The sequence below is a fragment of the Ostrea edulis genome, chromosome 7, assembly GCF_947568905.1.
Source record: "Ostrea edulis chromosome 7, xbOstEdul1.1, whole genome shotgun sequence".
Lineage (NCBI taxonomy): Eukaryota > Metazoa > Mollusca > Bivalvia > Ostreida > Ostreidae > Ostrea > Ostrea edulis.
The window spans coordinates 30090159-30106415 of NC_079170.1; the positions used below are offsets into that span (position 1 = coordinate 30090159).

At 36.2% G+C, this 16257-nt stretch overlaps 1 protein-coding gene across 1 annotated transcript; it reads left to right on the forward strand.

Moving 5' to 3' along the window:
• Positions 1–11055: 11055 nt before the first annotated feature.
• LOC130048639 (spidroin-1-like) lies at positions 11056–14260 on the forward strand. The gene is made up of 4 exons (XM_056145642.1): positions 11056–11139; positions 11831–12347; positions 12452–13825; positions 13932–14260. Exons 1-4 carry the CDS (start codon positions 11056–11058, stop codon positions 14258–14260), a joined length of 2304 nt encoding a protein of 767 aa, XP_056001617.1.
• Positions 14261–16257: the final 1997 nt, after the last annotated feature.

Here is a 16257-nt window from a genome sequence, read left to right on the forward strand (position 1 = left end):
CCCCCGATCTTCGATCTCGAGGGCATAAAAATAAAATTCTCCCACTCGCCCATACTTTTCGGTGACTCTGGATGATAATCTACTAATTAAGTTGAATTGGCCTAATTAAGATTTGTCTCTAGCAAAATTTTAAATGTTTGACCTTCTCATGTCCTGCCTTTGAGTTTGATATCATGAGAATTTTCTATCAGAACTATCTTGATAAATCTAAGGTTTAACTCTAAATCCTTACCTTTCAGATTGTCATCCTCAACATGAAAAATTCGTGAATGTATCTCTACTCCTACCGTTGGTTTAGTATTGAGGACTTCATTCAGAGGGAGATCCTGAAGCTTCTTTAATAAAGTGGTTTTGCCAACTTGAGCACAGCCTAAAATCATCCACCGAGAGTGAAAGATTTTCTCTTCACCTTTCTCTATACTGTGTAAGAAAGACTTTCGCCCATTTTCATTCCAGCTTAATATTGCTCTTGGTATTTCAACTGCAGAAATAAGATATGTCAATCCATTAAAATTCAATTATTAATAAATCAGTTGAAATCAAATATTGTGAGTTTAATACTAGTTTAATATATTTCAACTTACGAATTTCAGAAATTGAGTTGTGTATAGATGCATCTTTGACTATTGGATGCATTAGAACATCAAATTCTAATCTTTTTGTAAGTTCCTTTATTTGACCAGCATTCAGAGAAAATACTGGTGTATGAGTGTTTACTTGACGAGAGGTTCTACAGTATCTATAAAGTCCTTGTTTGGTGGCATGCTGAATAAAATAGTCAATGTATTCCTGCTTTTGGGATACAAATGACACAAATATCTTCAGCTTCTCTTCGGATTTGAAGGCAATCATTTGGTCTTTGATTGTCGTGTATTGTTTCAGACTTTTGCTATTCAGTCTTTTCCGTAGAGTATCTTCAGACTTGGCAAGAAGTTGAAAATTGGTATTCAAACAGTTCAGTTTTTCCACCCATTCGTTATTTCCCAGCCGAATTTCATTGCTTTTCTCCAACAACAAAGCAAACATAACCAAAATGTGTCTTAATTCAAACGAGTCCAACTCTGAAAATAAGAAAGAAAAAAACCCCGTAGCATTATATTCATAGTGTCTTGGAGTAAATAATCACACTTATTTCATGCTATAATACTGACACAGAGACTGTTCTGCTCTTTAGGTAGATTGATTAGCTTGATTGATTGACATTTTGGCAATATTTCAGTCATTTTACGGTGGTTAACTAGTTGAAAGATGTTTGGTTGTGAATGTTTGAGTTTCTTGAGAGCCTCCAGTGAGCCTACTCTTTTTCAAAAATCAGAGAGACAATCTTTATATTAGGTAGAGCTATTGTACCGAGTTTAATGACTGTCAAGCAATTGGTTCTAAAAATAATGAGCGGACAATATCTTGTTATGTCCAGTTTGATGATCAATAGAGGTCATCAATTCTGTGAGGGCACGCACTGTGTCAAGTTTGGCAACTGTCAAACAAAGGATTCTCTATAGATATCTTATGGCCAAAGTAGTTTGACCTGAAAATCACTAGGAGTATCTACTCTGTAGGTAGAACCAGGGAACCTAGTTTAAAGTCTGTCAAGCAAAGGGCTCTCAAGATATTGAGTGGACAGTACCTACCAAGTTCAGTTTGACCATGGACCTTGTGACCTCAAAATCAATTGGTGACATCCAATTCTTAGGAGGAATCAGGGTACCAAGTTTTTGCATGTCAAGTAATTGGTCAGAAAATATCTATGTCCAGTCTGACCCTAGACCTTGTGATCTAAAAAACAATAGGGGTCATCTACTCAGTAGGAAACATCAGTGTATTTACATATAGGATGGTTGTTTGTTTATTTTACGTCCAACTGAGAATTTTTCACTCATACCGAGACATTACCAGCTGTAAGCGAGGTACCACAAATTTAGACATATGCTTAGGACTCAGGGCCTATATTCACAAAATATCTTACGACTAAGATGAAAAACATAATTCTGTCTGATAATCAAATACCGATCCCAAGGTCACAAGTATGTATTCAACTTTTATAAACCATGGATGTACTTTACATATTACTTAAGAAAGGCTACAAGCAATGAAAAATAAGGAAATTACCGTGTTTGTAAAATTTGATCAAAACAATATGTACCCCCTCTTTTTCAAAGGGGGGGGGGGGCATAAAACAGAACTCAATAAAACATCACTAAATAGTTGTCTGAAACTCTCCTTGTAGATTTGTAGATAATGGAGCATTCAAACAATAGAATGATGTCACAGGTGAATTCTAAGATAAACATCAAAGATTGTATTTGTGGTAGTGTTATATACACATAACCTTCCTACTGGCTCTAGCTAGTGGGTTAACCCATTTAATTAAATCAGTAAATTGTCTTAAAAGATATCCACCATGCCTTATATCATTACAACTGTTTCAACTAAAAACATTTTGTTTAAAATTGGAGTTTACAATTAACTGTGCACATCACTCGGCCACCTGTAATGATATTCAAGGGAACAGTCACATGTCCGCTTCAGAACTCAACAAAAATGGTTGTAGAATTAGAACATAGAAGGGGTTGAGACTTAATAAACTTGCGTAAAACAGTTTATTTAGTGATGAATCTGTCAACAAAAATGGACAATAACATTTTCTCTTTGCTTCATTACTTGCATCAAAGTGGTATGCATGCGCAGGACTGCCCAGAATTAGGTTCTTCATAAAAGAATGATAAAGTCCATATCAAAAAATACCTTTGAAATGTAGGACAATTGTCCGATCACCATGAAAATATCAAGTGGTGAATACAGAGTGCACAACAAATTTCCAGACAATGCATGCTCTAGTACAGAATGATGTCCACAGACAGATGGACAGATAAGCTGAGATTCCAATATACCCCCCCCCCCTCATTAAATATCAATTTGAAACATGATTTTTTTTTATTTACATGTATACAGTTTTACAGAATAGTTAAATAATCTAATTAAACACACTGTACCATTATTAAGTTGATTTCTGTCATTCTCAGAGCTTCTTACCTAAAAAAAAATATAATAAAATAGGATGTATGGAAAAGTAAAAGAACAAATACAATGATATATATATATATATCCAATAATAAAAGTCAAGAAACACAAAACTCGAATAACATTTCACTGTGAAAAACATTTTACAGTGAAATGTTATTCGAGTTTTGTGTTTCTTGACTTTTATTATTGGATGTATTTACTGTATCAAATACCGAATTCTTTTTTTTACAAACTATATATATACATATATATCTCCATCCAAAATATAAGTAAATATCCACACAAGTAATAGTATAATAAAGAAAAATTAGAACGCCGAAAATAACTCAACCGGTTTCATTTTCAAGAGTTATGACATTATTGCTTAGTTACACATTAAAGATTTAACTATGATGTAAAAAGTGACGGATTGTATTGACGCTTTAAAGTCATTAAAGTGTCAATACAATCCGACACTTTTTACATCATAGTTAAATCTATAATGTGTAACTAAGCAATAATGTCAAAACTCTTGAAAATTGAAAATGAAACCGTACGAGTTATTTTCAGCATTCTAATTTTCTTTAATTTTTCTTTATTATATATATATATATATATATATATATCTAACAAGATACATATTCAGGAAAATTGCATTTCTCATTTCTTGATTAAAAATGAGGTTTCTTGATTAAAAATGAGAGGCCCATGGGCCACATTGCAAAGTCAACCCAGTCCTGCTGTTTTTCACCCTTTCTCCCACAAAAAATTTACAACCCATTGAGACCCTATTTAACTGTGTTCTCACTGAATTATTAAATTCTTAATTTTTTTTTTACACTGTTGCTTTATAGTGCAACTTTACAAAAGAGAAATCAAGACATTATTTTGAATCGGGTAAGCCATGCCACTTTTTTTGTTTTTATACACCCATCTAAGACCGCACATATTAACATGCTATGGTGTCCGTCCATCTCTTACCCTTTTCAGGTTCGACTCATAACTTAAATACTAAACGGCATAGAAACATCAAACAATTTCAGCTGATGTATCATTACATTTCCACAATGACAAAAATGAAGACGATACAAATCATTGTCAAAGTTTATATGAAATCAAGATTCGATTGATCTACACTAATCTTTTAATAAAAGTCAAAACAAATCTTTACTTATTTTTAAAGTTTATTAATAATAATTAAATTTACTCAACAAACATAATAACTACAAGCAAATAGTTAAAAAACATTAATTATTTTTTTAAAACTATTTGCTTGTATATGTTTGTTGAGCAATAAAAGTCAGTGTTTGAAATCAATAACTATTTAAGAAAGCAATTTCAGGTATTTTCCACACCATTTTGGGAATAGGGGGGCCGTGCTATTAAAATTGGGAATTTTATGACAATCTATCCAATCGGCAGTATGTAGTAAAACAAACACTACTGAATACTAGTACTGAATCTGTAATATTTAAATCATTCTTCTGAGAGAACAATCAATATCATGGGATTATAGTCTCCAGAACACAGAACAGAATGGCAAAATTCTAATAAGTCACTGTCTGGTCCCTTGGGCCACATCACTCAACTGAGTCACCTTGGCCCTGCCATTGTTCAGCTGTTGTAATTTCTAAAAGATTTAGATTTTTTTATCAATCTTTATTCCCATGAAAATTTTTACCCGATATTGCGGCCCCAACCAAGCCCCAATTGATCACAACTTAAAGAGACACTACAGCTCATTTTGCGCAAAAATCATGAAATGACAATTTCCTCAGGGTTTTCTCAATTTTTGTTGCATTGTTGAAAGTGTGAACTTTGCGAAAATAACACTTATCTAAAGTTAAAAATTCTTGTTTTAACATAAAAATTAATACTTTTTGATAGCCTATACAAAAAATATCGAGTCTCCTCCTTCGGTCTTCAGACGCATGCGCATAGACAGTAAACAGTGCAGTATATCGTCCAGTGAGAGAAAGTGTAGTGGATAGATCCAGAATTTTGAAAGATTCTGTGAGAAAAGAGGTAAAAATAAAATGAGATAAAACTCATACGTGAAATAAAATTGACCTTGGGATCAGTATGACCGTTGGAAAAAAAGAGCTAGGAGAAACGATTGTAACTCAGTGGCGGATCTAGGATTCCCGAAGGGGGATGTGAAAGTCCAATATCAGCCAAAGTAATCGGCCATTCTGGGTGCAGAATTTGGAGTTTCACTCACAATTTGTGGCGAAAAAAGGGAAGGGGATCCTGCCCCTACTCCTTATGCTGTACCAGTGTACCAAGTTTGGTGTCAATCAAGCAAATAATTCTTAAAATATAGAAGACAATATATTACTATTTCCAGTTCAACTATTGACTTTTGACCTCAAAATCAATATGGGTCATCTTCTCCTGAAGACTTATCAGTGTACCAAGTTTTATGTCTGTCAAGAAAGGGGTTCTCAAGATACTAACCAGACAGTATATTGCCATGTCTAGTTTGACCCTTGACCTTTGACCATGTGACCTCCAAATCAATAGGAGTCATCTTCTCCAGAAGATATACCAGTGTACTAAGTTTGATGTCTGTCAAGCAAAGGGTTCTCAAGATATTGAGCGGACATTATATTCCTATGTCCAGTTTGAACCTTGACCTTTGACTATGTGACCTCAAAATCAATAGGGGTAATCTTCTCCTGAAGATGTACCAGTGTACCAGGTTTGATGTTTGTCAAGTAAAGGGTTCTCAAGATATTGAGCGGACAGTATACTCCTATGTCCAGTTTAAACCTTGACCTTTGACCATGTGACCTCAAAATCAATAGGGGTCATCTTCTCCTGAAGATGTACCAGTGTGCCAAGTTTGATGTCTTTCAAGCTAAGGGTTCTCAAGATATTGAACGGACATTATATTCCTATATCCAGAGTAGATTGACCCTTGACCTTTGACCTAAAAAAACAATGGGGGTCCTCTTCTACTCATAACCAACCCACATATGAAATATCATTATCATCAAGTGAATGGTTCTCAAGATATTGAGCGGACAACATGTGGTCTACCGACCGACAAGTGCAAACCAATATGCCCCTCTTCTTTGAAGGGGGGCATAAATATCAGCAAGGTAGAAGAACTGTGAATAAACATTTGTTATGAAGAAAACCAAACAAATCCATGTGAAAATAGAAGGCAATTTTGAGCTTGAGGTCAAAGTCATACAATGGTCATAAATTTACTTGACAGATTGTCTCATGGTGATCATGTCAAGGTCATAAAAGATGTCATGAATATACACAACAAATCTTCTCATGGCAACACATCAATGTACAAATATGGTATGCTTTTGTAGAAGAAAACGGAAGATATAGTTCAAACACAAATCCATGGTATAAACCTATAATTTTGACCTTGAGATCAAAGGGCAAGGTCATAAAGAGGTCATGAATGTACATGACACATAGACTCATGGTGATACACCCATGTCTTATGGTATGACTATGTCAAAACCCTATAATCAATTTTGACCTTGAGGTCAAAGTTCAAGGTCATATAGAGTTCATGAAGGTACCCGACACATCGTCTCATGGTGATACACTCATTCGTCAAATATGGTATGTCTATGTCAAAGAACAAAGAAGTCATGGCCCTGACACGAATCCATTGTAAAAACCTTAAATTTTGACCTTGAGGTCAAGGTCGTATGGAGGTCATGAAGGTACCCGACACATCGTCTCATGGTGATACACTCATGTGTCAAATATGGTATGCCTATGTCAAAGAACAAAGAAGTTATGGCCCAGACACAAATCTATTGTAAAAAACCTGTAATTTTGACCTTGAGGTCAAGGTCATATAGAGGTCATGAAGGTACTCGACACATTGTCTCATGGTGATCCACCTGTGTGCCAAATATGGTATGCCTATGTCAAAGAACAAAGAAGTTATGGACCGGACACGAATCTGCAGACAGACAGACGGACAGACAGACAGTATGATTCCTATATACCCCCCTGAACTTCGTACAAAATATGAAAGCTCAATATCAAATGGTTCAGGAGATATTGAATAGGTCAGATTTTTTTTTTGAAAAATAGGTCAATCTCCAAGGTCAAGGCCACAAGGTCAAACATCAAAGTATAACAAGGTCTTGCTATAAAAAATCTATATACAAAATATGAAAGCTTTATCTTAAAAAGTTCAGGAGATGCTGATTAGGTCATGTTTTTAATAAAGTGGGTCAAGGTCACAAGATCAAATATGATTGTATCACAAAGCCTATATATACAACAATATGAAAAAAGCCCTACCATGAATAGTGCGTAAGATAATTAACAGGTTAACTTTTCTTAAAAGTACTAAGTAGGTCAAATTCCAAGGTCACAAGGTCATAAGAAATCTATATACAAAATATGAAAGATTTACCTATTTTCGAATAGTTCAACAGATATGAAATAGGTCAGAGATTTAAATGGTAGGTCTAAGGTTACAAGATCAAAATTCATGAAATAATAAGGTCCTGTAATAAAGAATTTATATACAAAATATGAAAGTCCTACCTTAAATAGGTCACAAGATATGGAATAGGTCATAGTTGTTTTTAAAAAGTAAATCAAACTTCAAGGCAAAAAAAAAAAAAAACAACACTATGATTGTATAAAAGGTTTTGACATAAAGAATCTTTACACAAATGATGAAAGCCTCACTTAAAATAGTTCAGGATATATCTAATACATGTAGGTTATGTTTTCCTTAAAAATTGACCAAATTCCAAGTTCAAGGTCACATGGTCAAAATATCAAATGAAAGGTCTTGCCACAAGAAATGAAAGATCTACCTTAAATAGATTAGGAAATATTGTATAGGTCAGATGTTTGTTAAAAGTAGGTGAACCTTCAAGCACAAGGTCAGAAGATCACACATCATTACATTGCATGAAAAGTCTTTCTGTAACAAATGTATATATACAAAGTATGAAAGCCCTAGCTTATATAGTTCAAGAGATATTTTAAAAGATTTTTCCTATAAATCAGCATATTACACTTTGCTCCCCTATTGTGGCCCCACACTACCCCCGTGGACCATGATTTGTTTGGAAGCTTTCATGTAAATTTCCAATTTTTTTGCCCTGTGGTTTTTGAGAAGATAATTTTGATAGATTTTCCTTACATTATCGCATGTTAAAAGGTTTATCCCCTACTGTGGACCCACCCTACGTCTGGGGGCCGTGATATGAACAAACATGAATCTGCACTATGTCAGGAAGCTTTCATGTAAATTTCAGCTTTTCTGGCCCAGTGGTTCTTGAGAAGATTTTTAAATGACCCCACCCTATATTTGCATTTTCCTGATTATCTCCCCATTGAAGGGGGCATGACCCTTCATTTAAACAAACTTGAATCCCCTTCACCCAAGCATGCTTTTTGCCCAGTTTGGTTGAAATTGGCCAAGTGGTTCTGGAGAAGAAGCAGACCTACCAAAAGACGCCAGACAACCGAATATCTCTGGTAAATTTTCTATTTGCCCAGTAAAACTTCAAACCTCGATCTAACAAACTGTCCAGTAGATATTAGCAGAAAAAATTATCATATCTGCATTGTTTATTAGCTTTTATGCAAACACAAACTTAGTCTGGTATTAAAGATAACTTGCTTTTATATTACGAACTTGCTTTCCCAGAAATCGTAAACCCACTCTGTGCGAGTACGTTCAATATCATGCATGTCATTAAGGTCTTCCGTAACAATGGAAGACCTTCTACTGATTGTGCTGGTTAAGATTATTCTTATTATTCTTTTTTTCCTTCTTTTTCCTAGACGCTAACTTTGAAGCTTCATATCTCACTCATTTGTGCATGGATTTTGCTCAAATTTTCAGGGTTTATAAACTTTACAGAACAATTTTAAAATCATATACTACATTTAAGAAATTCCCTTTTGTTCACGAGTTATTCCCCTTTGAATGAAATTTTAGGGGCTTTGGTTTCCAGACAAAGGCTCTGAGACTGTACAAGCTTGAGCAGAAAATGCATTGAAAATGAAAAGTAGGAGCATTGTAGTTGTGCACATCGTTTTTTGTTTTTGGATTACAGCGTTCGAAATGGTGGTTGACAGGGTTAAAAAATGAGGACGCCTAAATGAGCAAAAAATTACACATATTTTCCTTCGTATCTTTTAAACTAAAAATATTTTGTTAAGACGTGTAGAACAAAAGTTGTGCAAAATGTTAAGAGCTTTCTCTTGATATCCCTACAAAGGGGCTGGCCCCTTCAATTAGGGATCTGGGGATCTTCAAAGTTTTCGCTTTATAACTCAAAAACGGTCAATTTTTCGATATGGCTTTCACTGGAAAAGTTGTTCTTTAACATCTTATTGATCTCATAAACATAATATTTTGCTCGAGTATTGTGTTATATATGAGTAAAAAGCTTGACCCGCAAACAGGTAACCGTATCATTAGGTAGGTGAAGGTGGAAATATGCGTATAACTTAAATAAACTTGCTTTAATTGATAAATCTGACTTCATGAAATGCTAATATTCTTTTAAAATTAGGTTTTAACGTGATCTATGATTCCTTTAAAAATCATCTATCGACAACTTTCTTTTTTTTATTATTTAGTAGCTTTAATATAAACAATCGTTCCAAAGAAAAAAAGAGGAAAAGGTTATCTCTTTTATGATTGTTATTAAAACAACAATATATTTAATTGAAGAAACAAACCTTCAAGCATAGAATAACTCAGTCATTAACTACACGCATCTTAATTACACCGCGGGGTTTGTTTTTGTTTACAATTACGTAACCGCCTCGAGGAACCATCGCGTGTGAACCAGGGCATGTACACAAAGTAAACATTGTCATCCTAAATATAACACAGAATGTTATGTTTTTGATCATATTGGATTTTTCGAATAATTCAGTCTTTCCGGGGATGTATATACTTGTTTATACGTCCCTGGTCTTACGTTTGATTTGTTTTAAATTCAAAACTCTAGAGCATTGAGTCAGGCATCAATCTTAAAATCTGCAATTTAATATACAGTTCGTTTCTCAATCATGTCTAATTGAATGTCGGAAATTCATAGCTGCTGGACTAGCGATCTGTGATTTCACACTACTTTAAATGAACACACAAGCTTTACTCAAATTCTTCGTTGTGAAAAAGAAAATGGATACATTTTACAAACATAACAAATTATTTCTGAGCATGTTTTGAAATCAATAGTTTATAATCATGATTAAACCAAATCTAAACATGCGTATAGAATATTCAGAAACCCAGGGCCGACCAGTCTCATTTCAAATGATTTGTTGTTTTATTGTTTAAAAACAATGACTTTGATTAAACATTGATTCAGAACTCTTGGTCCAAATTATGTAACTTCGGCACGCGCCGCTGGCGTGAAATTCATACGCGACTTCTGTGCGAACTGTGTACATAATATACCTACATGTATTTACGCAGATAGATATTAAAGTTTAATAAAATATTCAAGATTTGAGAGCAATTTATTTGATTTGTATGTATAAATAATTCAAACTCGATGAATTATTCTCTTCAGTCTGAATATTATGCTATCATAATTTTGTTGTATGATAAAATATTGGTAACAGCTATAAATCTTTATTGTATGTCCTGAGCCATAAATTTCGTAAATTTAAATAGTAATTTTTTCTTCATTATTGGGACTGAAAAGTTAAATGCTGAAAGAATTTAATCTCACATACATGCGTCATATGATCAAAGAATATGTCCTGGCCTTGACCCATGGTCACATTGTCAAGTTCATTTTTTAGAAAATACAAACCCTGTCCTGGCCATATCAAGTAATGAAGAAACATTTAGATTTCATACTTATAACAGATTTTCATGTTAACTGAGGCTGTATTAGGACCTGACCCAAGGACATATGGTCAAGTTCAAGGTTTTTATGTCACACAGCTCCGACGGAAGACCTCTCGTTGTTTTGCAACGAGCTTTGCTCTAGTTCTACTTCTGATTGTGTTAAGAAATCATAGTTCAGACGGAAAAAAAAAGAAAGTTGAATGTGTAAATAGAGGTGCTTGAACATAATGTCTGGTAGATTTTTATGCTCTTTCGCCAACTCTGAAGAAGTCAAAAATGTGAAAAGTTTACAGACAGATGATGAACAACAGGTGAATAGAAAAGCTCACTTAAATTGAGCTTTCAGCTCAGGTGAGTTAAAAATTTGTTTGTCCAATAGTTTATTTGGAACGACTTACTCATGAATAGAATAAGATATGGTATGACGTGTTTTAAAGAGGGGCTTGTAAGAAGCAAAAAATATGCGAGGTTTCACTTTCTTATATTTGATATTTATCAAGCTTAACACAAGAAAGATAATCACATTTCCTTCAGAATAATGCGTGGCTGGACAAGTTTGTATTAAGTTTCACTTGTCTACACTGGGTTTTCATTTGCCCCAGGCAATAGCACAACCATAAATGTTGATCTCTAATACTTACATGTACAATCTCGAATGCCATAAAGCAGTCTTCACCACCAACGTGCCTTATTTTCATTGGGGCAGTTTTGTTTCTGTAAGTCCCAACATTGTAGTACTGGTGCGACTTCAGTTCCCTTACCAGTTGTTCTTTTAGTGATTCACTGGCAGACAGATGTAGACGAACAGAAAGCACATATTCTTTCCCGTGTACATTTTCTTCATCATGTACAATTTCCCTAGAAAAATAAGATAAGAAATCTTTAAATTGTATGCCCCAAAGGTTTGCACAACTTGTGCACTAGGTCTCGTGAAATTTTATTGCTTTTATCAGAATTTTGTTTAGATATCATAAATTTTGTACTCCTTGCAAAAACATTAAGTTCCTTGCACTACCTACACTGTACATCACCGAGGGAGACGGACAGGGAACTACATGTACATGTTACATCACCGAGGGAGAGGGACAGGGAACTACATGTACATGTTACATCACCGAGGGAGAGGGACAGGGAACTACATGTACATGTTACATCACCGAGGGAGAGGGACAGGGAACTATATGTACATGTTACATAACCGAGGGAGAGGGACAGGGAACTATATGTACATGTTACATCACCGAGGGAGAGGGACAGGGAACTATATGTACATGTTACATCACCGAGGGAGAGGGACAGGGAACTATATGTACATGTTACATCACCGAGGGAGAGGGACAGGGAACTATATGTACATGTTACATCACCGAGGGAGAGGGACAGGGAACTACCGGTACATGTTACATCACCGAGGGAGAGGGACAGGGAACTACAAGTACATGTTACATCACCGAGGGAGAGGGACAGGGAACTACAAGTACATGTTACATCACCGAGGGAGAGGGACAGGGAACTACAAGTACATGTTACATCACCGAGGGGGAGGGACAGGGAACTATATGTACATGTTACATCACCGAGGGAGAGGGACAGGGAACTATATGTACATGTTACATAACCGAGGGAGAGGGACAGGGAACTATATGTACATGTTACATCACCGAATAAGAGAGGGACAGGGAACTATATGTACATGTTACATCACCGAGGGAGAGGGACAGGGAACTATATGTACATGTTACATCACCAAGGGAGAGGGACAGGGAACTATATGTACATGTTACATCACCGAGGGAGAGGGACAGGGAACTACAGGTACATGTTACATCACCGAGGGAGAGGGACATGGAACTACAAGTACATGTTACATCACCGAGGGGGAGGGACAGGGAACTATATGTACATGTTACATCACCGAGGGAGAGGGACAGGGAACTACAGGTACATGTTACATCACCGAGGGAGAGGGACATGGAACTACAAGTACATGTTACATCACCGAGGGGGAGGGACAGGGAACTATATGTACATGTTACATCACCGAGGGAGAGGGACAGGGAACTATATGTACATGTTACATCACCGAGGGAGAGGGACAGGGAACTATATGTACATGTTACATCACCGAGGGGGAGGGACAGGGAACTATATGTACATGTTACATAACCGAGGGAGAGGGACAGGGAACTATATGTACATGTTACATAACCGAGGGAGAGGAACAGGGAACTATATGTACATGTTACATCACCGAGGGGGAGGGACAGGGAACTACAAGTACATGTTACATCACCGAGGGAGAGGGACAGGGAACTACAAGTACATGTTACATCACCGAGGGAGAGGGACAGGGAACTACAAGTACATGTTACATCACCGAGGGGGAGGGACAGGGAACTATATGTACATGTTACATCACCGAGGGAGAGGGACAGGGAACTATATGTACATGTTACATAACCGAGGGAGAGGGACAGGGAACTATATGTACATGTTACATCACCGAGGGGGAGGGACAGGGAACTATATGTACATGTTACATAACCGAGGGAGAGGGACAGGGAACTATATGTACATGTTATATAACCGAGGGAGAGGAACAGGGAACTATATGTACATGTTACATCACCGAGGGGGAGGGACAGGGAACTACAAGTACATGTTACATCACCGAGGGGGAGGGACAGGGAACTACAGGTACATGTTACATCACCGAGGGGGGGGGGGGGGGACAGGGAACTACAAGTACATGTTACATCACCGAGGGAGAGGGACAGGGAACTATATGTACATGTTACATCACCGAGGGGGAGGGACAGGGAACTATATGTACATGTTACATAACCGAGGGAGAGGGACAGGGAACTATATGTACATGTTACATAACCGAGGGACAGGGACAGGGAACTATATGTACATGTTACATCACCGAGGGGGAGGGACAGGGAACTACAAGTACATGTTACATCACCGAGGGGGAGGGACAGGGAACTACAGGTACGTTACATCACCGAGGGAGAGGGACAGGGAACTACAAGTACATGTTACATCACCGAGGGGGAGGGACAGGGAACTATATGTACATGTTACATCACCGAGGGAGAGGGACAGGGAACTATATGTACATGTTACATCACCGAGGGAGAGGGACAGGGAACTATATGTACATGTTACATCACCGAGGGAGAGGGACAGGGAACTATATGTACATGTTACATCACCGAGGGAGAGGGACAGGGAACTACAGGTACATGTTACATCACCGAGGGAGAGGGACAGGGAACTACAAGTACATGTTACATCACCGAGGGAGAGGGACAGGGAACTACAGGTACATGTTACATCACCGAGGGGGAGGGACAGGGAACTACAGGTACATGTTGCTGCATGTACGTGCCTGGAGATCGAGGCATAAATTGTGATTATTTATGATTTCATTTCAAAGTGGCAAGTTCTTTTCATGACTCAAGAAAATCTCAATAAAATAAATATTCACACACAGTTGAGGAAATATATGGTACTAGGCCTATCAATTACTTTTTTGCTCTACCAAACATCAGAAATTTAATACAAAAATTCATGATTTTGGTATTAGAGTGCAACATACTGAAAAATAATCCAGGCAGATATTTTTGTATTTGAAATGAGTCGTCTTTAACCATCTCTTAATCTGTACGGAAGAGTTGCTGCATAATTTTCATACATTGTTCCTCTGAAGAGTTCCAAAATTTCCTAGTTCCAATATCCCGCATTGTTAACATAACAACATTTCATCTCTTTAGATATACAATGGAACAGCAAGTTCATTAATGTAAATTCAATGACAACAGTTTTACATTTTATGGCATCCTCCATGTATTTGGAAATAGAATTTGCTTCCTCTATGCGGGTATTGTGTTAATAAAAATATAAAATGAATTTAATTTAGAATTTCACTCAGAATTCATTTACAGCTCCATACAGTAAAATATCTGTACCTCGAAATGGGTTATCTTTCGTGCAATCTTTGAACATAGAATGGGTAAAATCACCACCATTTATACGTAATCCCATCTGATATCATGGATAGTATTCTAATGATTACCAGTTTGATAGATAAACGCAAAGATTTTCAAATGCATTATCTAATCAGATTTGATAATCCAAGGCCTAATGATGTGACAGACCACAGGCAATTGCATCGCTTGGGGTCAAATTTACTATATAAAGAGTAAAGGTACAGAACTCTAAATATAGGGTACCCAAGTTAGCCGATGTAAAAACAATAAATTAATTGATATAAAATTCTACTTTGTATTTTAATTTATTCATACATAATCAATCTACATTACTACCAAAGTTCATCCCGAAATGCCGTATACTTCCCAAGATATGCAGAAATGAACTCGGAAAAATGCTTATTATTTTTTGGTTGACCTTTAGCTGGGCCCTGACACTATACGACTACACAGAGTATTTGAGCATTGCAACAAGCTATCAAATAGAATGTGCAGCATAAAATATAATTTCTAAATTGAATTTCTTACCCCAATTCATAAAATGAAGTCCGTAATAGCTCCAAGTGACTGAAAATTTTTAAACCAAAAAAGCTTACAGACAGATGGATGGACGGGAGAAAATCTGTCAAAAGAAGGGCACAAAAAAATATATTACAATATGTAAACATTACCCTTTAATGTCAATCTGTTTTTCGTCCAAAAACCTTGCCAATGGAACTGCAAGTTCTTTACATATAAATCCAATGTCGTTACCATCAAGAGTTTCGCATATTACAGCATTCTTATCATGTTCATTGTGATGATCCCGTTCCAGCAAAATTTTGCTTCCAACTGAAACATCTCTCTATATATCATAAATAAAAGAAAAATAGTAAAGTACTCTACAGGTCTAAAAGTATATTTTAATTGACAATTATACCTTCATCACCCAATGAAACAACAAAGAAAGACATTTTATTGTTTATATTCATTTAGCCAATGCACCCTTTGACCTAGCTTGATGACACTCTAACCTCTAGGCCACCGAGGTAGTCTAGGTGGTACTACTAGAAAACCGGATCAAACTAGTTTGCAACAAACATGTACTTATTGCATGATGAAAGCTGTCAATTTCAAAAGAAATATGAGAAAAGATTCAGTGAATGTAAACATTAACCGTTACACTGGAGAAGGATCTGACAGCATTGCATTTGAAGTCAGGTTATTGACTCCAGTCTCATAAATAATTCATTAAAAAAAAGTCTACCAATAACAATAGCTTGACAAAGAATCAAGGACCAATCAGGAATTGTTTTACTGAAGCATATTCGGATTGCAAGTTCACAAAAAATGGTGTTGATCCATGTAAAATTTAAAAGAATTCTAAATGTCAGCATCAAAGGAAGAGCAAAGGAAGGCCTTAGATATTATACATCCATTAACGGTAAAATA

Coding starts and splice junctions, on each gene's coding strand:
- LOC130048639 (XM_056145642.1), top strand. CDS start 11,056: ATGTCTGGTAGATTTTTATGCTCTTTCGCCAACTCTGAAGAAGTCAAA. Junction 11,140..11,830: donor AGACAGATGATGAACAACAG/GTGAATAGAAAA, acceptor AAAAACATTAAG/TTCCTTGCACTACCTACACT. Junction 12,348..12,451: donor AGAGGGACAGGGAACTACAA/GTACATGTTACA, acceptor TACATAACCGAG/GGAGAGGGACAGGGAACTAT.